Genomic DNA, 24694 nt, shown 5'->3' with positions numbered 1-24694 from the left:
TCCTCATGGATACTAGTCAGGTTCATTACGTCTGAGCCACTATGGGAACTCCCCTTTGTGGGAATCTTAAGTTAAAGAATTTGAGGATGGACATAGGGGAGAAATGAAATGAAAAAACCTATTGGATGCTTTAAAATCTTCAGGACACAGGACACTTGCCTTTTCTTCTACAACCACAGTTGGTATCCTAGAAAGAAGGTGGCTGGAACCTTGAAGTATCCCCTAGATAATTATAGCTGTGGTTAGTATCACCCTCCCTCCCTATTCCTTATTCCCCGCACCTTCCACTCCAGAAGTGACAAAACAGAGGCTTCTGAACACATTTATTTGAGACGTCAAGTGGAGAGAGGAGTGATTTAGAGTTACTCCCCACTTCTACCTGTGGGGGTGTTCATAAGCTCAGACAGACAAAAGAGCAGCTTAGAGCCCATGACCCACCCCCTGGGAAAATGAGACAACCTGTTGTGTTGGTTGCGGGAACGGGGTGGGAAGAAAAAGCAGGAAGTTGAGAAGTAAAGCTGAGAGCTGGAAGAGCAGCAGCAGAACTGAGGCTGGGGATTGCTGCAGGAAACCCCCAAGGAGAGTGAAGAAGATATCCTGAAAAGTGGTTAGGGAGGGAAGCAGGTGTGAACAAGGAGTCAGGCCTGGAGAGAGAAGCAAGACCGGCAGAACGAGGGAGGGATATTCAGGAAGAAGGTAGAGTGTCCAATATCATGAGTGGGGCTGTGTTGCAGGGAATACATGGAAAGCAAGGGTTTTTTTTTGCAGGAGGGCAGAGAGATTGGAAGCTACTCATATGTAGGGGCTCCCTACTGCTTCTGAACAAATGCAGGTGAGTTTGGGACTCTTTGGAGGGCCTTAGCACAAGTGGCCCTGTGTGTGTCGTGCCCGTGTGCATGTGAAGTGACCAGGGAGTGAATGTATGTGTCTACATGCCCAGTAAATAGAATAGTACTTACCCTTCCCTGCAAATACAAGTACTGTGCTTGTGGACAAGTCTACCCATGTGTTCGTGCACCGTGCCCATGAGCACACGCAAGAGACCCCTATGGCCGTGGTGTGTGTGTGAGCTGGTTCTCCCACCCTTCCCATCAAGGTCCTGATCCCCAGCCTCCTTGGCTCCTCTCGCTCTTCTCAGCGCCCAGGCTCTCCTGGCCCTCCTAGACTCTGGAAGCCCCCTAGCAGGCGGATCTGCTCAGTCTGCATGGAGTGGCGCCTCACCAACTTGCGCTTGGTCCTGGGAGAGCCTGGCGCCCCCGCCTGGGGAGGGGCGGGTAGCGAGGGCGCCCGACCTCCGGCTTGAGGGCGAATGTCGGGGATGGGGGGGTGAGGGCTGACATTGAGCGGGGGCAGGAAACCAGGCCTTGTTTGCGAGATGTGGTCCAGGAGCAACGTCCCCGAACCTCTCCGCTCCAGCAGCCCCGGACTCCGCCTCCGCCCGCTCAGTGGAGATACGGCCCCGGGCAGACTCTCCTGGGACTGGCGCGGCGAGGAAACCGAGCCGGCTAGAGGGAGGGTCAGCGGGGAGGCGCTGTATCGGCGGCGCTCCAGGGACGGGCGGCTGCACTCCGGCGAGTCGGGGCAAAGATTTCCGGAGGTATCGAGCTCCACAGGCTCCATGCGGCTCAGTTTCTGCCTCAGCCCTGAAGGGGGGCCGGACTCGTGAGCTTCTGGCGCTGTGTTTCGGCGAGAGAGAGGACCCCCACCAGTCACTTTCTCCGCCCACGGGGGCGGGGCCTCTGGGCCTTCAGTGCTGTGACGTCTGGAAAGACGCGGTCGACCTGTCAGGGTCAGGCCGTTGAATTCGGCGGTCAGGCGCTCGATCCCCGGCCTCCCCTCGGCTGGCGGGACTGGTTGAGGAGGGGCCACTAGGCCCCAGGGCTCCGAATTGAGCCTTTTGAGTGGTTTTGGAGGATGACGTGGTGGTTTGGGGAGTGGCTCAGAAGGGGAGGGGTCATCGGGGGGCTTAGGGAGAGGGAATTCAAACACGTCCCGCTTCTCCTCTTCTTCCTGGGCACGAGGGGACAACAACCCCCGTGCTCCTCCTCCTGCAGTCTGCAGTTGGATTTCCGAAGGCGACGTGCAGATCCCCGGGCTAGGAGGAGCGGGAGCCGGGTCCTCCACCCCCGGGGACGGTGGGGAATTGAGATACTGTCGGGTCTTCTTGGTGCCTGAAGGCGAGGTGTCGGTGGTGATGATGATGACCTCTGTGCCCTTGGCCTTACAGGCGTCCAGCAGCGTGGCAAGGGTTTCGCGATCCCCGCGGTCCAGGGCATGGACAAGCGCCGAGGCGCCAGCGTGATCTCGAACTGAGGGGTCTGCGCCGTGGGCAAGGAGCAGAGAGGCCACCGCGGCGCCCCCACCGCCGGCACAAGCGTGCATGAGCGCGGTGCGCCCTAGGCGATCTGCGATGTTGGGGTCCGCGCCTTGCTCCAGAAGGTAGCGTACCATGCGCGCCTTGTTCTGGGGGTCGTCGTAGCGGGCCCGACAGGCCGCCATTAGCGCAGTCTCCCCTTGGGCATCACCCTCATTCACATAGGCGCCCCCCTCCAGAAGCAAACGGGCCAATCGTAGCTTACCCTGACCCACGGCCCGAAGAAGAGCGTGGCCCTCGGTATGCAGCATAGCTGCCGCTGGGGCGAAAGCACCGATGGAGCCGGGACTGGGACCTGCCGAGGATAGCTAAGGGCGTGTGGGTGATGGCTGACAGAGGCCTGAGGGCTCAGTGGCGAAGCCAATCCCTGCAAAAAAGAGAAAGATCTTATTGACTGATTCAGGCAGGGAAACTGAGGCACGGGTTGAAGGACCGGCATGGGGCGGGGGAGAGCTCCACGTCATGGCACACAGTCCTTCTAACTCATGCCTTTGAGCCGCCCCCATCCCCCCAGCGCATGCCTGAGGAGGTGGGAAGGGTGCACCCGCATTGAAGGATGAGCGCGCGTGCAAATGCGTACGTGCACGCGCAGGGATATCCGCACCCCCACCCTCACCCCACGGCTTATCAGACCTTTCCAGCATCCCCCTTTTCTTATCCGCACTTGGAATCCCCCTTTCTAGGATGCTGAACGCCACCCACCCACACACATGCACCCATACATTCACACACATAGTCCCATTCCTAACCTCTTTTAGGTTGCCACAGCCCCATAAATTGAATGGGGGGAGGGAGGCAGCTTGCGTTTGGGACCTAAAACGGGTAGGGGGAGAAGTGGGGGGTTCTTTTGCCCCTGCTATGTTCCCCATCACTCCTTGCTCTTTCCCCTCCCAGGCAGTTCACCCAAATAGATACCTGTATGTCCGCAGAATCTCCACCGGGCCAAGACTGAGGCCAGGGCCACGGGGCAGCTGGGGTGGCGGAGCTTGGTTCCAGGGGTCCCACATGGCGTGGTGGTGGTGGGGGGTGGACCCGGATTCCCTTGGTGTCAGTATCTGCGCCCGGGCACAGAAGCCTGGTCCCTCCTCCCAGTGCGCCCCGGGCACAGCGCCGGCTCCGGAGGAGAGAAGCTGGGGGGGGGGGGGGGCGGAGCTCTGCCTCGCTATTTATATCCCAGTCTCTGCGGGTGGGGGCGTCGGGCACCAAACCGTTACCCCACCCAGGCACATATAAACCCTCAAAAGCTAGAGGCTCCAATCCTGACTTCACCTGCTTAGACGACCTCCCCTCAGCCACAACAAACCTAAGTGTTCCTTGGAAGTCTCCTCCGCGACCTAGACTGGGGACCATCCCAATTCTTCGTTGAGCTTCAGCAGATCCCTATTCTCGGAGCTTGGTGTATTGATGTGCGCCTGTGCACCAGACCTGATCTGCCACACAAGGCACATGGCACACTGTGCATAAAGGTAGAGTGAGGCGATGGGGATCCACAGCCAGAGTCCTTACTGTGCTGAGAGAGGCAAGAGCTCTGGCTGCCTTCTCCTAGTTTAAATGTCAGGGGGAACTGGAGTCAGACACAGCGATAGATCTTCATTCCACCTCCCAAAAATGGAACATGGAGCACAGATAAACTTGGACCTCAGCTCCCTGTACAGCCCTTAGATAAGTATGAGGAGGCTGGGTGTTTGGGGTCATTTTTAGATATGGCGAGGGGCATCCTCAGGTGCCTCCTCATATTCTTGTAGGGATTGGGGGAGAAGAGAAATAGAAAAGGGGCAGAGAAGAGTGAACCTTGTAACACATCCTCTCTCATTGCATCTCTTTACTCTCAGTCTTTCTTAGACTCATTATTTTTCCATCTTACTTGAAGGTCTCTGAATCGCTTCTTAAAATCTTCTTTCTCCCTGTCTGTAGCAGTCCTTTTCTCACACTGTCTGTCTCTGCCTTCTCCTCACCACCTGCCCTGTCTCCATGGTTACCACAGCTTCCATCTGCATATTTTAGGAATGAGTTTGTGTCCAGCTGGAAGGCATCAGGGGGAGTGGGGGGGGGTTAAAGAAAAAATCCTAAGGGTTTGATGAACTCACATGAAATAATTCAGAGGCTGGAGGCCACTAGATACAAGATACTGAAAACAATGTTCCTGGAGAAGGGGGAAAGAGAGATATTTGCAGGAAAGCTACCCATTTTTACTAGCTACCATTTATTGGACACCAGCTATGTGCCAAGTACTTTATATACATTACCTCCAAACCTCACGACAACGCTATAAGGTAGGAATTGACTTCTTGCTATGGATGAAGAAACTGAAACAGCAAATTTAAGCAAATTCACTAAAGCCTCAGAGCTCTGTTTCGGGTCAATTCCAAAGACCAGGTGCTTGACACTCCACCTACAGCTTTCCTACTCCACAGGCTTCTCTCCCAGGGCTATTTTCTCTGACATCTAGGTTATTATTCTTGACTAGATTCTATCTCTACTCTGAACTCTCTCTGTTTCTGGGGGTGGGTGTGTGTGTAAGTGGGGCTCCTCCTCCCACTGTGCCCCATTTTACCAGAGGAGCTGGAAGGCAGTGGGAAATGCAGGAAACACTAGGCACCTGCCCAGCTTCCTCAGCTCTGATTATCTGATTCCTAATCCTTTCCTCCCTAAACCCTCTTTGCATCTTCTCACAGACATGGCAGCAAATTAAAGAATTTTTTTTTTTTATAAAGAAAAGACGTATTCATTGGTGGTACTGGAGAGAAGCAGTGCAGGACTGAAGGGAAGGCTGGAGTAATGGAGGAGTGGCCAAATGTGAAGACAGAGTCACGGAAGGACTGATCCTAAGGAGCAAGTTTCACAGAAGTTCATTTCTGTGGAAGCTCCCTCAACAGAGTGCTTCGGTGAGATCCGAGTGTCGGGTTCCCTCTGTGCACTCCCGCTAGCCGAGGGGTTCTCCATCTGAAATAAGGTCTGAAATGACTGACCCCAAGGTGATTCTTCCAGCGCGTGGAGAACTCACCCAAGCCTGAGTTCCAGCTAACTCCCTCCCTCCTTCCCCTCCGAGGCTTCAAGTGGGCGGGCCTCCCTCCCCGGCTTCTCCTAGATTGGCCAGGAGAACCCACCAATGGGGAGCTCTGAGAGGCGGACCTAGAACGCCACCAGATTGAGGAAGACAAGCAAATTTCAAGTTGGCTGCGGCGTGGGCTCCGTGGGGGAGGGGCAGCAGGTAAGGCTTCGACTTGGTGGCTCTGACCTGGTTCGGTCTCACACCTCCCAAACGAGTTCACTAGGACAAGCTGCTAGATAGATAGGCAACGTTTTCCGGCAGCCTGTTGGATCAGCCCCCTTCTAGTTCCCTACCCTTTTCCTCTGGGCTCCCATTACTAGGTTGATTGTATACCAGAGAACCATAGTTTTCTTTTGCGCAAAGGGGAGGTATATTAAAGCAGAAAGTGAAAGACTTGCTCTGGCGCCTTTCTTTGCCCTGGTATCAGGCTTTCCCTGAGTCTATGAATATTATTCCCCTAAGAGCCTGACAAACTCCTGTTATCTGTCAAGACTCTGATGAAATATTACTTCCTACCTGTAGCTTTCCTGGACTACCTTTTTTTTGTAGAATTAATTGTTCCCCAGTCTGACGACAGCATTTATGCACACTTCTACTGGAGTACTTGTGCCCTCTTCGTTTTTAGCATTTCTGTTCTTCTTAGAATCTAAGGTTTTGGAGTTTGCGTCCTGACTTCACGGTAATGAACCCAACTAGTATCCATGAGGAGGTGGGTACGATCCATGGCTTTGCTCAGTGGGTTAAGGATCAGGCGTTGCTGTGAGCTGTGGTGTAGGTTGCAGATGAGGCTTGGATTCCACAGTGTTGCTGTAGCTTTGGCAATAGGCCGGCAGCTGCAGCTCTGATTCAACCCCTAACCTGGGAACTTCCATATGCTGCAAGTGCAGCCCTAAAAAGCAAAAAAAAGAATATAAGTTTTTGTAGGGCAGGTTCTATACTTAATCCACAGTGCCAAATAAAGCTTAATTGGATGGAATTGATTGGGGAGGAAGCATTTAAAGCCCAGAGATGATTAGGGAACAATTAATAAAAGACAATAAAATACAGTATATAATTATGACCTCTTAAATTAGTGGTTCATAATAATAGCTCTCACAGTCCAGAGAAGGGAGAAAACCAAGAAGACTGGGACTGTGAGGGGAGGCTGTAGGAATCTCAAGGTCTAAAGCCTGGAACAGCCCTTAGAAATCACATTTTCTTTCATTTATTGAGCATCTAATATATGTTAGACACGATGCTAGACAGTGGGGATCTTAGTGAATCCTCTGCAGTAGCCATTCATCCTTCCTCTGATAAACCATATTTAGTAAATTGTTATTCAGCTTTGATTTAAATTTATCTACCAAGAGAACTTCTGATCTCACTTTTTTTGTTTTTGTTTTTTACCTATTTCTTGGGCCGCTCTCGCCGCATATGGAGGTTCCCAGGCTAGGGGTTGAATCGGAGCTGCAGCCACCGGCCTACGGCCTAGGCCAGAGCCATAGCAACGCGGGATCCGAGCCGGGTCTGCAACCTACACCACAGCTCACGGCAACGCTGGATCATTAACCCACTGAGCAAGGGCAGGGACTGAACCCGCAATCTCATGGTTCCTAGTCGGATTCGTTAACCACTGCGCCACGACGGGAACTCCTGATCTCACTTTGCAGTTGGTTCCATTTTTTTGGATATTTGTTCTTCAATCAATATCCAACAAGTAAAACATGAAATAGGAGTTCCCTGGTGGGTTAAGGATCCAACATTGTCACTGCTGTGGTGTGGGTTATTGTCGTGATGCAGGTTGGATCTCTGGAAGGGGAACTTCCACTTGCAGCAAGTGCAGCTGAAAGAAAGGAAAGAAAGGAAGGAAGGAAAGAAGGAAAGAAAGAAAGAAAGAAGGAAAGAAGAAAGAAAGAAAGAAAGAAAGAAAGAAAGAAAGAAAGAAAGAAAGAAAGAAAGAAAGAAAGAAAGAAAGGGAAGGAAGGAAAGGAAGGAAGGAAGAAAGAAAGATACGGCTGGAGGCAATGCACTCCGCATTTCCACTACAAAGGAGGGAGGAGTTCCCATTGAGGCTCAGCAGAAACTAGCCAACTAGTATCCATGAGGATGTGGGTTCAATTAGGCATTGCTGTGAGCTGTGGTTTACATTGCAGACCTGGCTCCAATCTGCCTGGCTGTGGCATAGGCCAGCAGCTGCAGCTCTGATTCAGCCCCTAGCCTGGGAACTTCTTTATGATGCCAGCGTGGCCATTAAAAAAAAAAAAAAAGAGGGAGAGCTGTCTTGGTGGTAACTTTTTTTTTTTTTTTTGCGTGTGTCTACACTAGTTTCCTGGGTCATGGACTGAACTCATGCCACTCAAACCACAGCAGTGACAACTGATGGATCCTTAACCCACTGAGCCACCAGGGACCTCTATTAGCCATTCAATTTTTTTTGTTGGACCATTTATGTTATTTCAGAATTTGGGCTACCACGTATGGCTCTTTGATGAACATGCCTTTACTTATATCTCTAACTATGTATCTGATGATTCTTTAGATTTTTTAAGTGGGATTACTGGACTAAGTATATGAACTTTTTAAAACGCTATAGATTCAAATGGCCAAATTTCTCCCCCAAAAGTTTGTGTTTATAGTCCTTCCGGTGAGATACGAGTGTCCATCTCAAAAACAAAACAAAACAAAACCTCATGACAGCCTGATTATTTTTTAAATCTTTGTCTATTTGATAGGTAAAGAGTGGTTTTATTGGCCATTCTTTTGTTTTGCCTATTCATGTTCTTTGCACATTTATTCTATTGGGATAATTTTTTTCATTTGGATTTCCATGAGTTCTAATATAATAAGAGTGTTAACTCCTTGCCTTATTTATTGCAAATGTAGCAAACTCTAAATATTAGAATGCTCCATGCCTCAGTCCCTGGAGCTCTTCTTTTCTCTGTTCACATCCACTCCTTTAGGGAATCTCACCCAGTCTCATGGTTTGCAACATTTGTATACTGACAACTCTACTAGAATATAAGATCCATTTAAAAAAGAAAAATAAACTTCACTGAGGAAGTCCCCCTGTGGTGCAACAGGATCAGTGACATCTGTGCAGCACTGGGATGTCAGTTCAGTTCCTGCCTGGCACAGTGGTTGGCTTTGCCACAGCTCATTGTAGGTTGCAGCTGTGGCTCGGATCTGATCCCTGGCTTGAGTATGCTTTGAATTAGGGGGAAACAAAAACAAAAACAAAAAACCAACTCCATGGATACAGTAGTTTTTTGGTCCATTTTGCTCACTGCTACATCCCTAGCACTTGGAACAGTACCTGCACTCAGTAAGAACTCAGTAAATATTTGTTGAATGAATTTAGATGGCTTTATTATTATTATTATTCTCATCTTACAGATGAGAAAACAGATTTAGGGTTATTAAATAAAATCCGTGTTCTTAAGCACTATGTATACTGCCTTTCTTAACTTGGATGTAATTGTTTTTCTGTATGTTTTGTAGAAACCTGCTTTTTTTCTGTCTTTTTTTTTTTGTCTTTTTGCCATTTCTTGGGCTGCTCCTATGGCATATGGAGGTTCCCAGGCTAGGTGTCCAATCGGAGCTGTAGCCGCCAGCCTATGCCACAGCCACAGCAATGTGGGATCCGAGCTGCGTCTGCAACCTACACCACAACTCACGGCAACGCCAGATCCTCAACCCACTGAGCAAGGCCAGGGATCGAACCTGCAACCTCATGGTTCCTAGTCGGATTCGTTAACCACTGAGCCATGACGGGAACTCTGACACCTGCTTCTTAGTAACTTTTACTGAATTACACTGAGTTATGCATAATTGGTAATGAGATATATAATAAATGTATGTGAGATGTTGTTTGCGGGGTAACAAGAGTGCAGGGATGAACACTAGGGAGGATTGATGTTTGTGGAGGAGCAGTTTGGGACCAGATTATGGGAAACCTTAAACATCTTCACGAATTTAGACTTGATCACAATCTTAAATAGAAGAGATTCATTGTAGATTCCTGAGCTGAGTGGGATACAGGTCCCCAACCACTAGTTTAGTGCCTTATATTAAGTAAAATTTTATCTTGTTTTTACCTCACATCCTTAGGGTCACCTATTTAGTATGTGGAAATGGAGTTAGACTTGTCTAACCTCAAAGCTCATGGCCTTTTCTTAACTCCTCATTGCTTTGTGGTCAAAAGAGCTTCTGTCTCTACTGCTAGAACTTTATCTTTTAGGTAGAAAGACACCTAAGCCAGCCAGTTAGAGTGTCTTTTCCTTTGAAAGGGCCTGAAGACATAATGACAAATTCTTATCCCTTCGCTACCTTCGCTAGTGTCTATGAGACATCCTCTCTCCCCTAATGTATTCTTTAAATCATATCAAAGTTTAATCTTTTAACTAACAGCCATTTTTTTCCTCACATTTTTCATGGCAGTTGGACTTGAAACTTTCCAAATTCCTCACCTTCTCCTTCCTGCTATATACTGTTAATCTCATCTACTAATCTGTTAGCGTATTTTTTAATTTTTTTTTTGATCTTTTGTCTTTTTTTAGGGCTGCGGTGCAGCATATGGAGGTTCCCAGGCTAGGGCTCTAATCAGAGCTATAGATGCCAGCCTATGCCAGAGCCACAGCAACGCCAGATCCAAGCCGCGTCTGCGACCTACACCACAGCTCAGCGTGGGATCCTTAACCCACTGAGCAAGGCCAGGGATCAAACCTGCAACCTCATGGTTCCTAGTCAGATTCATTTCCACTGCGCTACAACAGAAACTCCTAATTTTTTAATGAATATTTTCCTCTTATTACAAAAGCAGTAACTATTCAGTATAGAAGGAAGAAAAAAAAAAAACCACCAAAAACTCCCAAAATCTCAATCATCTCAAATTAACCAATGTTAATTGTTGGTGTATACCCTTCAAGAACAATTTTTTTTAATTATTCATATGTGTTGGTGAGTGTGTGCTTTTGACAAAATAGAGTACTTTGTACATATTTTTAAATCTTTTTTTCCCCTAACTAATCTTTTGTGGAGTGTATTTTGTTGAGCCATGTATTTCTTATTTTATTTGTTGTATATTGATTAAAGAACAAATATCCCAAAAAAGGAAAGACCTGCAAAGTGAAATCAGTTATCTTGGTAAAGAAGTTTAAATCAAAGCTGAATAACAATTTACTAAGTATGCCTTATCAGAGGAAGGATGAATGTCTAGAGTGGAGAGTTCACTATGATTCCCACTGTGTCTAGCATATAGCAGATGCTTAATAAATATTTGCTGAAATAGGAGTTCCCATGATGGCTCAGCAGAAATGAATCTGAGTAGCATCCATGAGGACGAAGTTTCGACCCCCAGCCTTGCTTAGTGGGTTAAGGATCCAGCATTGCCATGAGCTGTGGTGTAGGTCACAGGCATGATTCAGAGCCCATGTTGCTGTGGCAGTGGTATAGGCAGGCAGCTACAGCTCTGATTTGCCCCCTAGCCTGAGAACCTCCAAATGCCGTGGGTATAGCCCTAAAAAGACTAAATAAATAAATAAATAAATATTTGTTGAAATAATGAATCAGTGAATGGATACATGGATACATGATTTCTAAGGGCTGTCCAAACTTTATTTATTTATTTATTTATTTTTGTCTTTTTTAGGGCCACTCCCGCAGCACATGGAAGTTCCCAGGCCAGGGGTCTAATCAGAGCTGTAGCCACCGACCTACACCAGAGCCACAGCAACGTGGGATCCAAGCCGTGTCTGTGACCTACACCACAACTCAGGGCAATGCCGGATCCTTAACCCACTGAGCAAGGCCAGGGATCGAACCTGCAACCTCATGGTTCCTAGTCGGAATCGTTAACCACTGAGCCACAATGGAAACTCCTGTTCCAAACTTTAGACCTTGTGCTTCCTAAAGCCTTTCCTCACCATCCCGGTTCTCCTAGCTTTCTGTGGGAGCAATTATATTATGAACCACTAATATAAGAGATCATAATACTATGTTGTATTGTCTTTTATTGTTCCCTAACATGTTGTTAGTATATACTCCTAATAAGATATGATGAAAATGATACTCTTATCTCTGTGATCTTCCTCCCCCAAGCCCACAACCCCAGTCTAATTAAGAGAAAAACAAAAATTCCAACAGACAAATATCCTATAACATTCTTGACCAACATATTCTTTAAAACTATCAGAGTAAGAAAAAACAAGAAGGACTGTGGTTCCCCTTGTGGCGCAGTGGCTTAAGAATCTAACTGCAGCGGCCCAGGTCACTGGGGAGGCTCAGGTTTGATCCCTGGCCTGGGTGCAGTGGGTTAAAGAATCCAGAATTGCTGCTCAGATAAAATCTCCGGGAACTTCTTTATGCTGTGTGTGTGTCCATAAAAGAAAAAAAACAAACAAGGAAGGTCTGAGAAAGTATGAATTTTGCATTGCTACTTGTTTCTTCCCTTTTTTTTTTTTTTTTAGTTAATAGATTTTATTTCTTAAAACCAGTTTTTTTTTGTTTTTGTTTTGTTTTTTTGTCTTTTTGCCTTTTCTAGGGCTGCTCCCGCAGCACATGGAGGTTCCCAGGCTAGGGGTTGAATCGGAGCTGCAGCCACCGGCCTACGGCCTAGGCCAGAGCCACAGCAACGTGGGATCCGAGCCACGTCTGCAGCCTACACCACAGCTCATGACAATGCTGGATCCTTAACCCACTGAGCAAGGCCAGGGATCGAACCTGCCACCTCATGGTTCCTAGTCAGATTCGTTAACCACCAAGCCACAACAGGAACTCCATAAACAGTTTTAGATATATAGCAAACCTGAGGAGATAGTACCAAAAGTTACCATAGGCTCCGGCATCAGTTTCCCCTGTTATTAACATCATATATTAAAATTGTACATTTGTTACAGTTAATGAACCAATATTAATAACTTGTAACTATTTAAGGTCCATATGTAATTCAGATTTCCTTAGTTTTACCTAATGCTCTTTTTCATTTCCAAGATCCCATCCAGGATACCACATTACATTTAGTCATTATAGCCCTGTTATGTATGTATATGTATGTGTACGTACAGAAATGAAATTGAAAGGATACATATGAATATATTAATAATTATTACTACATCATGGTCATGAAATAATATATATTTTCCTTTTTCCTTTTTTTTTGGCCATATTCTTGGCATGTAGAAGGAATCAAACCCACACCACAGCAGTGATCCAAGCTACAGCAGTGACAACACTGTATCCTTAACCCACTGGACCACCAGGGAACTCCAATAGGTGTTTTTCTTTATCCATTAATGTCTTCTCAAGTTTTCTAGACTAAATATATACTACTTCTATAATTAGAAAACAAAAGGAATGGTTTTCTTTATTTTTAATAAGGCTGCCACTAGGATAGCTCCTTGTCTTTTACAATGGAAGGGTAAAACTTCCTTATTTTTGATCACTTTGACAGTTTTGAAGATTACTGGTCAGGTATATTATAGGATGTTCATCTGTTGGAATTTGTCTGATATTTTTCTCCTGATTAGACTAGGGTTATCAGTTTGGGGGAGGAGGATCACAGAGATAAATTGCTGTTTTTATCACATTATACTAAGGGTACATAATCTTAACAACGTGATTTAATATTGTTGATGTTGACCTTGGTCATCTGACTGAAGTGATGCTTGTCCAGTTTATACACAGTAAAATCACTCCTACCACCTTTCCAAAATTGTACTGGACAATATACATAGGCTACATTTAAGGAATGGGGAATTACACTTCACCTTTTTAGGGTAGAATCTACATAATTTATTTGGAATTCTGCAAGAGAAATTTGTTTTTTCTCTCCTGTGTGTTAATTTGTTCAAATGTTTATTTATATGAGTATGGTCTCATGGATATTTATTTTATACTTTGATGTTATAATCCATTACTTTATCGCTCGAATTGTTCAGGCTTTGGCCACCAAGAGCTCTTTCAGTTGACTCTTATGCCCCTCTGATAAATCCCTATCAAAGTGTGTGTGTTGTTTTTGGAAGACTTCCTTTCTTTTTGTCTAGTACTCTTATCTCAATCCTAGAATCCAAGCCATTTCTCCAAGAAGCCCTGGTTCCTTTTATTGAAAAATGGTTTTAGAAGCCAAGATCCGAGTGCTAGGTATCTTCCCTGCTATTGGAAATAGTTCCAGTTTGAACTTCACTCGTTTCATTTTCATTTGGTGACTTTATGCCTTACCCTATGTGACAGTCTTCTCAAAAATGATAACAGGGGAGTTCCCATCGTGGCTCAGTGGTTCACAAATCCGACTAGGAACCATGAGGCTGCAGGTTCCATCTCTGGCCTCACTCAGTGGGTTAAGGATCCGGCGTTGCAGTGAGCTGTGGGGTAGGCTGCAGATGTGGCTCAGATCCCGAGTTGCTGTGGCTCTGGCGTAGGCCGGTGGCTACAGCTCCGATTAGACCCCTAGCCTGGGAACCACCATCTGCTGCGGGTGCGGCCCTAGAAAAGACAAAAGACAAAAAAAAAAAGATAACAAGAAGCAGAATTTAGTGACAGTAGCAGGAGGAACTTTCGACTCATCACAGTTGATCACAGTAGGATGGGCTGCCTTGTGGGAAAGTGGACACCCTCTCTCTTTAGGAAAATGCCACCAGAAGTTGAATGACCGACACCTTACAGAGTGGAGTACTGCACTAGGAGGGCATTTGGCCTAGAAGACTCTGTGGTCTTTCCAATTCTAAGATTCTGAATTTCTAAGTGTTGTTTAAAAAGATCAGTTTGGGAGTTGCCACTGTGGTACAATGGGATCGGTGTCATCGCTGGAACCCTGGGACGCAGATTTGACCCCCAACCCAGCATAGTGGACTAAGGATCTGGCATTATGGTATAGGTCGCAATTGCAGCTGGCATCTGATGCCTAGCCTGGCCTGAGGGGCAGAAAAAAAATTTTTTTTTTTTTTTGTAATGGTTCTTCTTACCCCCCATCCCCAACCAAGTGGCAATAAGACTGATGACTCATCCTTGTTCCCTCACAGTGTCTGGCACACTACCTTTTTATTTTATTTTATTATTATATTTTTCACACTACCTTTTTAATGGTAGAATGCTTAATATATAGTTTGCTGAAATGTATTGCATTGGATTGAATTGGGACCTGGTTGGGTTTGGAAAGCCAGGGTGAGAAAGAATTCAAAGATTATATGTAGATATACAGACAGTAATGAACATCAAATTAACCTAGGGTCCTATAGGGTCTAATCACTTTCCTCTTTGTGCTACAGTTACGGCATATTGCAATTGTCTGTCCTACTGGGACCATGTCTCCTCCATGTTTATAGTTTTAGAAATGCCTTGCCTGGCACAATGCCTTCTCAAAATGTGTTGAATTAAACTGGCTTTTCAGGTCTCAGGGAGAAAAAATTACGTGTTTTGTACCTCCCTGGTTCCTGTCCGATCTACTATACTTTTTTCTTTGTTTTTGTCTTTATCAGGTTTTCTCATTGGATCTCTGAATCCCCAGGCCTCCTCCACCATGGCCAGCCGGAGTGGGGGCCGGGGTCGTGGCCGGGGCCAGTTGACCTTCAACATGGAGGCTGTGGGCATTGGGAAGGGGGATGCCTTGCCCCCACCCACCCTGCAGCCTTCGCCACTCTTCCCTGTGAGTGTCTGCCCTTCTTTCCCAAGACTCCCACGTCCCTGGCCGACTGTATATGATCCTAGATCCCTCCTGGGCCATCATTAAATCATCCTCATCTTGCCCCCTCCACCCCTCAACCCATCTCTATACTCTCAGCTTCCGTGGGATGTTCTGCAGACGAGGAAGTGTTCACCCTTATTTCTTACACTCTCAGCTCCCCAGCTTTCAAAATGCTGTGTTGCTCCACCATTTCCCTTTGGTCCTCTGCTCGGTAGGAGCATTGGCTTGAATTGTGAGGAGAGGAGAGGCCCTCCCAGATTTTCTCCCTGATCTGACCATTGCCTCTGCCTCCTTAGCCCTTGGAGTTCCGCCCAGTGCCTCTGCCCTCAGGAGAGGAAGGGGAATATGTCCTGGCACTGAAGCAGGAGCTACGAGGGGCCATGAGGCAGCTCCCCTACTTCATCCGGCCTGCTGTCCCCAAAAGAGGTCAGTTGGAATGCTGGAATCAGGTTCCAAGTGTCTTCCATGAGTAGTGCCCTGTACATAACACCACTGAGGCCCAGAGAGGCCAGAAGAGGCACAGGAAGCTCATCGCCTAACTAGGGAGATATAACAATTACCCCTGCGTTTGCAATACATGGATGTGCCCATGGTTTGCTTTGAGCCTCACAATAGTCTTGGACAGTAGGAGGTTATTATAAAGCTGCCCATTTTACAGGTATAAATGGGAAGATGTATAAAAAATTTTAACACTCTGGATATTGCAGGCACCAACCAGTCAGAAGGGGTTGAGAAGGGGTCTCTGAGAAGCCCTGCTAATTAAGATTACCCCTCTGGTTTGTGGATCTGGGAGAGGTCAGGGCAACCAGGAGGGACTGGAGAAGGGGGCACCCTTGGGAGGCTTGGGATAGTGGATATTTACCAGTGGGTGTGGCAATACAGTATTTCAGTATATTGACAACTCGTGCTTTCCTACTAAAGCCCTAGTAAGTAAAGCTCAGAGCGATAAAAGACTTGCCTAAGTTAGTCCCATTGACAAAGAGTAAAGGGAAGACTGAAACCCTAGTGTCTTGCTCTAGTATGCTTTCAACTGTACCACACTACCAGTCCACATAGCCATGCCTCTGGTTAAGGGAGATAAAAACATTGCAATCTGGTGGCAGAAGGCCAGGTTAGAAGAGTGTTGAATGTCCTCACTGAAGCTGACCTTCCGGGCTCTGGGTCTGGGGTGAGGGAGCAGACAATGTTTGAGTTATGAGAGGATTGCGCCCTCAGGAACAATCTTATTCTAGGGCTCTGAAAGGATAAAACTTTGACCCTTGACCTCTGATCCCTCAGATGTGGAACGTTACTCAGACAAGTATCAGATGTCAGGGCCAGTTGACAGTGCCATCGACTGGAACCCCGGTAGGTGATGGGGCCTTTCACTGACTTCCCTTCTTTCAAATGTTTGAAATGCCTCAAGCCTCAAGCCACCACCGTCTTCTCCACCCTCCTCTGCCCCCACCTCCACCCTATTCAGGAGCCTCAGACGTGCTCCCAAACACTCTCAGACTCTACCTAAAACCCATGAAATAACCCCACTGCTCGGCAGGCATCCAGGCAACTCTGAAGCAAAACTTCTTTCCTCATCCTTACCCTGATCTTATCTCTCCGTTAAAAAGAGTCATCAGGAGTTCCCGTCGTGGCTCAGTGGTTAGTTAATGAACATGAGTAGTATCCATGAGGACCCATTTTGATCCCCAGCCTTGCTCAATGGGTTAAGGATCTGGTGTTGCCCTGAGCTGTGGTCACAGACGCAGTTCAAGCCCGCGTGGCGCGGCATAGGCCGGCAGCCACACCTCAGATTCGACCCCAAGCCTAGGAACCTCCATATGTCCGGGTGCGGCCCTAAAAGGACCAAAAAAAAAAAAAAGGAGTCCTCATTCATAGGAGACCCGCAGGCAGAGTCTGCCTGACTTTTATGTTCCTGCTCTTCCTAGATTGGCGACGTCTACCCCGGGAGCTAAAGATCCGAGTGCGGAAGATACAGAAGGAACGTGAGTGTATCTGGGAAAAAGGAGAGAGAGGAGAGGTTTCATTCATCAGGTGGAGGGCCAAGGCTGCTCTCCCAGGGCCTATCCCGTCTACCCAGTATTGTTGCTGGATGCCATGGTGGCCACATGAGGGCAGCAGAGTGACATGGTCTGTGCAAGAGGGTGTGGTAGACCAGCTAATAAGTTTACTCTCTGAAGGTTCACCTTTTGATCCTCTCACCAGGGACCACCATTCTACTTCCCAAGAGGCCCCTTAAGACCACAGAAGATAAGGAGGAAACAATACAGAAACTAGAGGTAAGGAAGCAATGCGCATTGAGATCACTTGGACCCCAGATTCATTCCTCTCCTTTGGCCCATGTGTGCCTCGATTTTTTTCTTATGTGGCTGTGTCTGAGTTTCTCTTCCTCTTCATCCTCACACAGACCCTGGAGAAGAAGGAGGAAGAAGTGACTTCAGAGGAAGACGAAGAGAAAGAAGAAGAAGAAGAGAAAGAAGAGGAAGAGGAAGAGGAGTATGACGAAGAAGAGCATGAAGAGGTGACGGGGACCTCCTTTCACTCTCAGGGGACCCCCTCTCTTCTGCTCATGAGCTCTGAGGAATCTCAACCTTGTCCACCAGGGGTGGTCTCTTCAGAGGGCTGGAGGACCGAAGGAAATAGTGCCTCCAAAAATAGTGCCCTCCACTTTATCCGCCCCTGGGCACTTCTCAAGAGTGAACTACACCTTGAAGGGCCCTTCCAGCCCCAGAACGGGGATATTGAGAGGAAAGGAGACTGGTGCACAGGGACGAAGTGGAACACTGAAAATATACCTGACCTTCCTTCCTGTTTTTCTATTTCAGGAAACTGATTACATCATGTCATATTTTGACAATGGAGAGGACTTTGGGGGTGACAGTGATGACAATATGGATGAGGCTATATACTGAAGAAGGACCCTGAACAATACCTTGGACCCTCATATCTTTCTTGATTTAGGGTACAGAGAGTAACTCCTCCCTACTATTTGGTTTTGTGAATAATCAAATCATTTGATCAGAATCCAGATAACTTATTTGGTCCCTGGAGATAGGAATACAGAGTGGCAACTGATAGCACTCTTTTCCACCTTTCCCCTCCCTCTTTCCTCTGATACTTTATCGCCTGTGATATCTTGGGGGAAGGAAGGGCAAAGCACCAGTGTCTTGACTGTATGAAAAGGGGAAAGGAGGGTCCTTTCCTCCTGGAGTCCTTAGAGCTCAGACAGCCGTGCGCATGCCCCTACCCATTTTTTACAGTTCTTTTTGGAGGTAATTGGGGGTGGGAACAGTTAGGAGCAGTCAGACCAGTTTTATATTTTTAAGTAAAATGTTTTCATCTGTCTCTGTCCAGGGCGAGGCCCAGTGGGAGAGGGCTGGAGGAATGAAGGGGATGCCCAGTGAGCTGTTCTTCTCTCCTTACCTGTGAAGAGTCCTGTGTGACACACTGGGGGTTTCAGCCTTCCTGTCCTTTATACCTTCTTGCCACCCCCTGTGGTGGGACACCTACTCCCAATCTAGCTCTGCCAGGGAACATTCAGGAACTCATCCTAAGGGCTGGGCAGAGTGAGTTGTAAACAGCCCACCCCCTGCAGAGCAGCTGGCTTCTGAGCTTCTGGTCCTCAAGCAATGGGGACGTGATTATCTCTGTTCACATGTGTTTACAGGGACACGGGCCCTCGCTTTCCCACACTTGACCTTGCTCTTGTCCTTGTTTACAAGGAGCGATTATAGCTATTTTTGTGGGGAGAGTCAAGAAGGCCAGGTGGGAGGAGGGAGTCGGGAGGAGGTGCTGATTCTTCTGCACACCCACTCACCCTCTTCCAGGCCCTGGAGACCCCACTTTGAAAGGTGTTTCTGTGAAGAGGGAGCCCTCTAAATATCCTCCTCTCCACTTCTGGAATCTGCTATGTGGCTGAATTGCAATTTCTCTTTTGGTCAGCCTTTCTCTCCCTTCTTTGAGGGAGGGGTGGGGGAGGGTAGGCAGTGTTGCTTTACAGGAAGTAAGGGGGGGCGTGAGGAAGGGAAGGACTTAGGGACACTCAGCTCCGAGAGGTGCTTTCTTACCCACACAGTTCTCCCTTGGGTGAGGTCACTTCCCTAGGCTCTGATTGGCTTCTGAGGAAGCCCTAGATGAACTGATTGGTTCCAGCCACTTGACATGCAACAGTCACGGGCGAGCTGCGTGTCCAGAATAGGGACTGGATAAGGAAGCAGGCATAGATAGCTGAGATGCTGTCATAGCGACCTTACTAAACATGTGAAAGCCATAAAGAGAGGATGGGAGAATCGTCAAGAAATTCCTCAACCATATTCAGACAGGCAGACTGAATTCCCTACAGCATCAAGTGATAGAGGCTGGCAACCTAATATTAGAGATTTCTGACCCCATTGCAAAGAATGAATAGGGGCTGTGGCTCCATTGAGGGAAAGCACCTTAAAAGCCTGATTTGGGTGTGGCAGTAGGTGTTAAGTTTAAAGCAGCCAAGAGAACAGAGAAGGAAACAGGAATAGAAACAGAACATTCCAGAGTGATTGAGCAATTTGGGATGATTGATGTTTCCTTTTCTAGTTCTCTGTGGTTTTGTGTCCCTGGAGGGGCCAGGGGACCTGTCGCTGGGGTTTCCCATAGTCACACTATAGCCTCTGATTGTGGCTAGGGAGAACTCTGCAAGAAACAAAAATAAAAGACACTGAAAATTTTCCTTTTGCCTTTCTCCCCTGTATATACACACATACCAGACCTAATCTGGTTAACTGTATCTATAGCTGTGTGGGGTGCACAGCTGGACCTGCTAAATCCCACTTAATGTCAGCATGGGAATTTAAAAGTTGGGAACAAAGAAGATTCTAGACAAGAGACAGTAGAGGAGAACTGAACACATCTTTGCTCCCCCCTCCGCATATACACACATCCTTTTCCCATGAAATAGGGGAAAGAATAAAGGTTAGAGTGGCCACTTGTAATCAGTTGCACTGCCTCAAAGTCAAGGTGTCAGAAAGATCAGACCATTCCTGGACTCTTTCCCATCTGGCTTCCCGCTGCTTCTGGCAGGTGACCTTGCTGAACAAAGCCAGAGACAGGGGACCCAGCAGCTTCCCCAGATTCCAGAAGTGTTCCAGGCATGAGCTAGACTGTTTCCGTTGACCCTTCCCCTACTTTCCATAGCTTTTAGGTTCTAGTGGGCAGACTGAGGCTGAAGCCTAAGGCTCAGTAAATAGGATCCTGGCTGCTAATCCTCCAGAGGACCACCTGAGAGGTTAGAGATTGAGGCTCTGTTGGCAAACATTTAGAGAGGCTCCATGCCATTCTTGCTCAGCCGTGTACTGTGTGCCTGCTGGGACCTGTTATGTTGAACAGACTGCTTCCACTCCCACGGCTGTGGCCCTAGGCAGGCTAAGTTCTCAGGCAAGAATCCTATTCCCTACCCCATGTCCCCTCCAACCTTGGATAGGAAACTTGAGATTGGGGTCTGCAAATTTAAGCACAGGGACTCAAGTGGTTTGAGGAACAGCTGAGTGGAAGACCTAGATGCAACATGAAGCTAGAAGATTGGGAGGGGAGACCAATGAAAATTGGAGGGTCAAATGTTATGTGGATAGGACACCCATTGTTTGGTGAGGAAAAGGCAATTATTCTCCTCAATTCTTTTTTTTTTTTGGGCCATGCCTGCAGTATGCGGCCAGGGATCGAACTCACACCACAACAGTGACAACACTGGATCCTTAAACCTTTAGGCCACCAGGGAACTCCTTCCTCAATTCATTTTTATTGCTGTTTGAACTTTGAAAGTAAGGAAGGGTGGCTTATAGGCCTAGGATGGTTTAAGAACTAAGCCAAGGGGAAAAGCTGCCATTTCAACTGGGCGAAGCACTCCATAGCTTTGTGCACTTGGGAAAGTTCCATGTCTAGCCTCCAAGCCTCACATTCCTCGTGTATGAAACACTTTGATTCGATGTCCACTAGGAATCTTTCAAGCTGATGCTGATCCACCTGCAAGAATCCAAATGGTGCTGAGAATAAAGATCAGGATGTGTCCAGCTTTTGCTGAACTCATTCCAGCCACTGGATTTCCCCACCTTGTTTTCAGCTGGGCAGGCTAAAGATACCTCAGGCAACTAGCCAGTCCTTTCCAAGAATCTGCTGCAGCCTGAGTAGCAGGAAGATCAGCAATTCCATTAACTAGCAAGGAAAGAGATACCCTTGCAGCAGAGTTCAAGGTCACAAGCAGCAAGCCAGGACTCAAATCAAGCAGACCATCAAGAAATTTCCGACTGAGGAATGGGCCTGCAGGGCAGATCCTCTCTATCTCCCTTCATGCAGCATGTCTGGCCGGAGGACAGAGAAAAGAAATAAGCTAGACAGAAATAGCTCAGCTAATCTGGCCAGACCAGTGGTAACCTTTTTTCCACTGACCTTTCCCCTACTGAGGCTCATTTTTTCCCCAAGATCATTTGGGACCGGAAAGCTGGAAATAATGAAGCTCTGGTTTCCTAGTATTATCTTAGAAAAGTCTTTGCCTATTCCCAACAGTACTTAATTTGCCCTTTTGTATTCTGAAGGGAAGGGAGGTTCCTCCTGCAACCCTAATGCAAGTCTGAGGGAAGACAGTGATCCAACCTTAACTGCAGGACCTGAGATGCTAAGTGTGATCTCCTTGATTATCTTAGACTTTGGAGGAAGGAATCCAGGGATTCTAAGAACCAGTCCTGACCAATGCAGGGAGGGGCTGTGCCCCCCTCCCTCCCGACCTCTGACTCTGGGACAGTTCTCCATTCTCAAACCTCCCCGCCTCCTGAGAACCTCAGCTGTGGGCCAGGGTTCCCAAAACTTGAACCCCTGCCTCTCTTCAAATCTTCCCTATCCTGTAATTCTATTTTCCTTGGTGTAAAATGGACAGGTGGCAATATCCAAATACTGTCTGAAACATTCTCTATTACACCCAAGGCAGCATTGATAGTACTAGAACAGGAGGGAGGTTGGACCTGTCTTTGACTAACCAATAGGGGTGGGAGGAACAAACTCACCTAAGTCAGGGACACAGACCTGGGGTATATTTTATCTTGGAGAGAACAGATGAAATCCCATGTGGACAGGGAAAGAAGCCCTGGTCCTCTTCCTCCTTATACTCTGCTATGGCCAAAGATGTAGCCATTGTGGAGCGGCATTCCCTCATCTAAGGAGGTCAAGTTTACTCTTTATCTTTTCTCAGACTAGAGATGGGGGTGGGGTAAGAGGAAGTGAGAGGAAGATGGGCTTGGAGTTCCCATTATGGCTCTGTGGTAATGAACTCAACTAGCATCCATGAGGATGGGGTTGGATCCCAAGCCTCGCTCAGTGGGTTAAGGATCTGATGTTGCCATGGCTGTGGTGTAGGCCGGCAGCTGCAGCTCCCATTCGACCCCTAGCCTGGGGACTTCTCTGTGCTATGGGTGTGGCCCTAAAAAGACACACACACAAAAAGATGGGCTCAGTGAGAGAAAGGACAACTGCTGACCAGTGCTTTTCTCAGCCCTATGCTTCCTGTCTCCAAGCCTCTCTCTTGGCCCCTAGACAGTCTTTCCCCTCTGACCATACTTGGCTGCCCTTGGCCCCTGACCTCTCCCTTACTTGGCCTGCCTTCTCTTTTGAGATTTGCTTTTCATCCTGGTCCACCAGTGTAACACCTGTCCAGAGACATCAGGGATGTCTACAAACTTCCCAGGAGCTGGACTGGGCCAGGTCAGAAGTGGTGGCCAAGAGCCCGAAAGAGTGCTTACTGTTATTGTCTTTGAGATTCCTTTCCTTTTCTGACTCTCTCTCCGTGTCTTTTTTTCCATGTCTCTCTTTGCCTCATGTCTTTAGCATTGTGCTATTTAAATTAGGTTATCAGTGGGTAAAGAGATGAGGAATATTTGGAGCCACAGACTGCACGTGACACATTTTCCAGAGTGTCAGTTTTACTTCTTTTCTTTTTTTTTTTTTGCATTGTAGGGCCACACCCTTGTCAAATGGAAGGGGTCGAATCAGAGCTACAGCTGCCAGCCTATGCTACCGCCACAGCAACTCCAGATTGGAGCCGCATCTGCAGCCTACACCACAGCTCAGGGTGATGCCGTTGCTTATCCGCTGAACAAAATCAGGGATTGAGCCGGCATCCTCATGGATACTAGTCGGATTCCTTTCTGCTGTGCCATAATGGGCACTCCCAGTTTTACTTTTAATATTTGGTGGTGGGAAGTTCCCTGGTGGCCTAGTGGTTAAGGATCCAGCATTGTCCCTGCTGTGGCTTGGATCACTGCTGTGGGGTGGGTTCTATCCCTGGCCCTCAGACACGGGCAAAAGAAAAAGAAGATTTGGTGTGGGAAGACCAGTTATCTTTATAGTACAGCTATATAAATATGTTATGCAGTATAAATCAAAATTTGCACTTTTTAAACATAATACATATACTACAAAGACATTTCTGGCTTGTGACAGGCTACTTTGCACTCTTCCAAAAGCCCCAGGGGAAAATTAGTTCTCCCTAAAATTAGGGGTCCTTCAGAGGAAATATTTAAGAAGCTCTACTTAGAGCAGAGGTGACAACCTAAGATAAACCTTAACACCAGACAAGAGTCAGGGGTATAAAAGAGTGAAGCAGGTGAATGTAATGCAGTAGGGATTGGTGAGAGCTGGCAAACATGAGTCTGCCTGACCCCTTAGCTCCTGCAAGAGCTGTGAGGGAATGTGGACTCAGTATTACCACATTCTTAGGGGAAGCCAGAACAATAGATTATGGTGAAATCTGCTTTTTTTAATGTTTGCAACCAATTCAAATATTTAGGAAGAAACTGTACAAGTCTGTAATGTCTGCAAGCTGATTCCACCTGTGGACCCCAGGTTTACTGCCTCTGACCTCTACCAACATTTCTTCTCCTTTCCAAAGTTACATGAGGCCAAATCTGGGCTTCCAAGGTCTCAAACTCTGTTCCCAAGAGTTGGGGACAGTGACGTTCATGAGCATGGGACGCTCCTGCAGGACAGCTTGGAGAGGTAGAACTGAAGAGAAGCTGTGGGGTACTGATGGCAGCTTTACCTTCTCCAGAAGTGCAAAGGAGCCGTTGGTCACTGCCCAACCGCCTTTGCCCTGAACTTCAGGGATATGGAGCTAAAAACATCTTGGGGTCTGGAACAGAAAACAAAAATTCCTCTGAGTTGGAAGGTGAGACAAGCATGAGAGACCAGAAATAGAGAGAGATGGGAGACCAGGGGACACAGGAAGGAAGCTATGAGCCTGAACAGATGGAAGAAGTCAGAACTGAGACAGGTGAACTGGAGAGGGAGGAGTCTTTAGCCATACAACCACATAAGGGAAACACAGTTCTCACGCCCCTGAACCCCCCCCCCCCACACCCCACCCCACACCGGCCTCATAACTGAAATCCTCTGTCCATCTGTCCAGGAGGTTAAAAATATCCAAGCTAGGTTCCCAGCCAGACATTTCCAAGAACCTGTTTACTGACCATTTGATTGACTTGGAGAGGTGGTCAGCCGCTCTGTCGCCCAACAAGGACAGAGGATAAAACTTGCTTGACACCCCAGGACTCAGGCCTATGGGATTCACAATTATGTCCCCGTGTTCTGCCTTCTTCTTTCT

At 47.4% G+C, this 24694-nt stretch overlaps 2 protein-coding genes across 6 annotated transcripts; one reads left to right on the top strand and one right to left on the bottom strand.

Moving 5' to 3' along the window:
* Positions 1-306: 306 nt before the first annotated feature.
* On the bottom strand, positions 307-3917 carry ANKRD34A (ankyrin repeat domain 34A). 2 transcript variants are annotated; one of them, XM_047784800.1, is made up of 4 exons: positions 3678-3917; positions 3290-3504; positions 3124-3187; positions 307-2741 (listed from the first exon to the last, which is right to left on the bottom strand). In XM_047784800.1, exon 4 carries the CDS (start codon positions 2623-2625, stop codon positions 1135-1137), a length of 1491 nt encoding a protein of 496 aa, XP_047640756.1. In that variant the 5' UTR covers positions 2626-2741; positions 3124-3187; positions 3290-3504; positions 3678-3917; the 3' UTR covers positions 307-1134. The 2 variants fall into 2 exon arrangements, with proteins under 2 accessions (XP_047640756.1, XP_047640757.1); XM_047784801.1 differs by lacking the exon at positions 3124-3187.
* POLR3GL (RNA polymerase III subunit GL) lies at positions 2338-19779 on the top strand. Of its 4 annotated transcripts, none has more exons than XM_047784802.1 (9): positions 2338-2439; positions 5089-5585; positions 14876-15042; positions 15378-15507; positions 16360-16428; positions 17004-17060; positions 17281-17354; positions 17483-17596; positions 17901-19779. In XM_047784802.1, the coding sequence occupies exons 3-9, from the start codon at positions 14917-14919 to the stop codon at positions 17985-17987; spliced, it is 657 nt and encodes a 218-aa protein (XP_047640758.1). In that variant the 5' UTR covers positions 2338-2439; positions 5089-5585; positions 14876-14916; the 3' UTR covers positions 17988-19779. The 4 variants fall into 4 exon arrangements, with proteins under 4 accessions (XP_047640758.1, XP_047640761.1, XP_047640759.1 ...); XM_047784805.1 differs by lacking the exon at positions 2338-2439 and having other exon boundaries at positions 5089-5259; positions 5463-5585; XM_047784803.1 differs by lacking the exon at positions 2338-2439 and having other exon boundaries at positions 5089-5259; positions 5424-5585.
* The last annotated feature ends 4915 nt before the right edge of the window (positions 19780-24694 follow it).

Source organism: Phacochoerus africanus, chromosome 6 (genome assembly GCF_016906955.1).
Source record: "Phacochoerus africanus isolate WHEZ1 chromosome 6, ROS_Pafr_v1, whole genome shotgun sequence".
Lineage (NCBI taxonomy): Eukaryota > Metazoa > Chordata > Mammalia > Artiodactyla > Suidae > Phacochoerus > Phacochoerus africanus.
This window is presented reverse-complemented; position numbering and strand designations above follow the sequence as displayed.

Coding starts and splice junctions, on each gene's coding strand:
- POLR3GL (XM_047784802.1), top strand. CDS start 14,917: ATGGCCAGCCGGAGTGGGGGCCGGGGTCGTGGCCGGGGCCAGTTGACC. Junction 15,508..16,359: donor GCCTGCTGTCCCCAAAAGAG/GTCAGTTGGAAT, acceptor CTGATCCCTCAG/ATGTGGAACGTTACTCAGAC. Junction 17,355..17,482: donor AAACAATACAGAAACTAGAG/GTAAGGAAGCAA, acceptor ATCCTCACACAG/ACCCTGGAGAAGAAGGAGGA.
- ANKRD34A (XM_047784800.1), bottom strand. CDS start 2,625: ATGCTGCATACCGAGGGCCACGCTCTTCTTCGGGCCGTGGGTCAGGGT.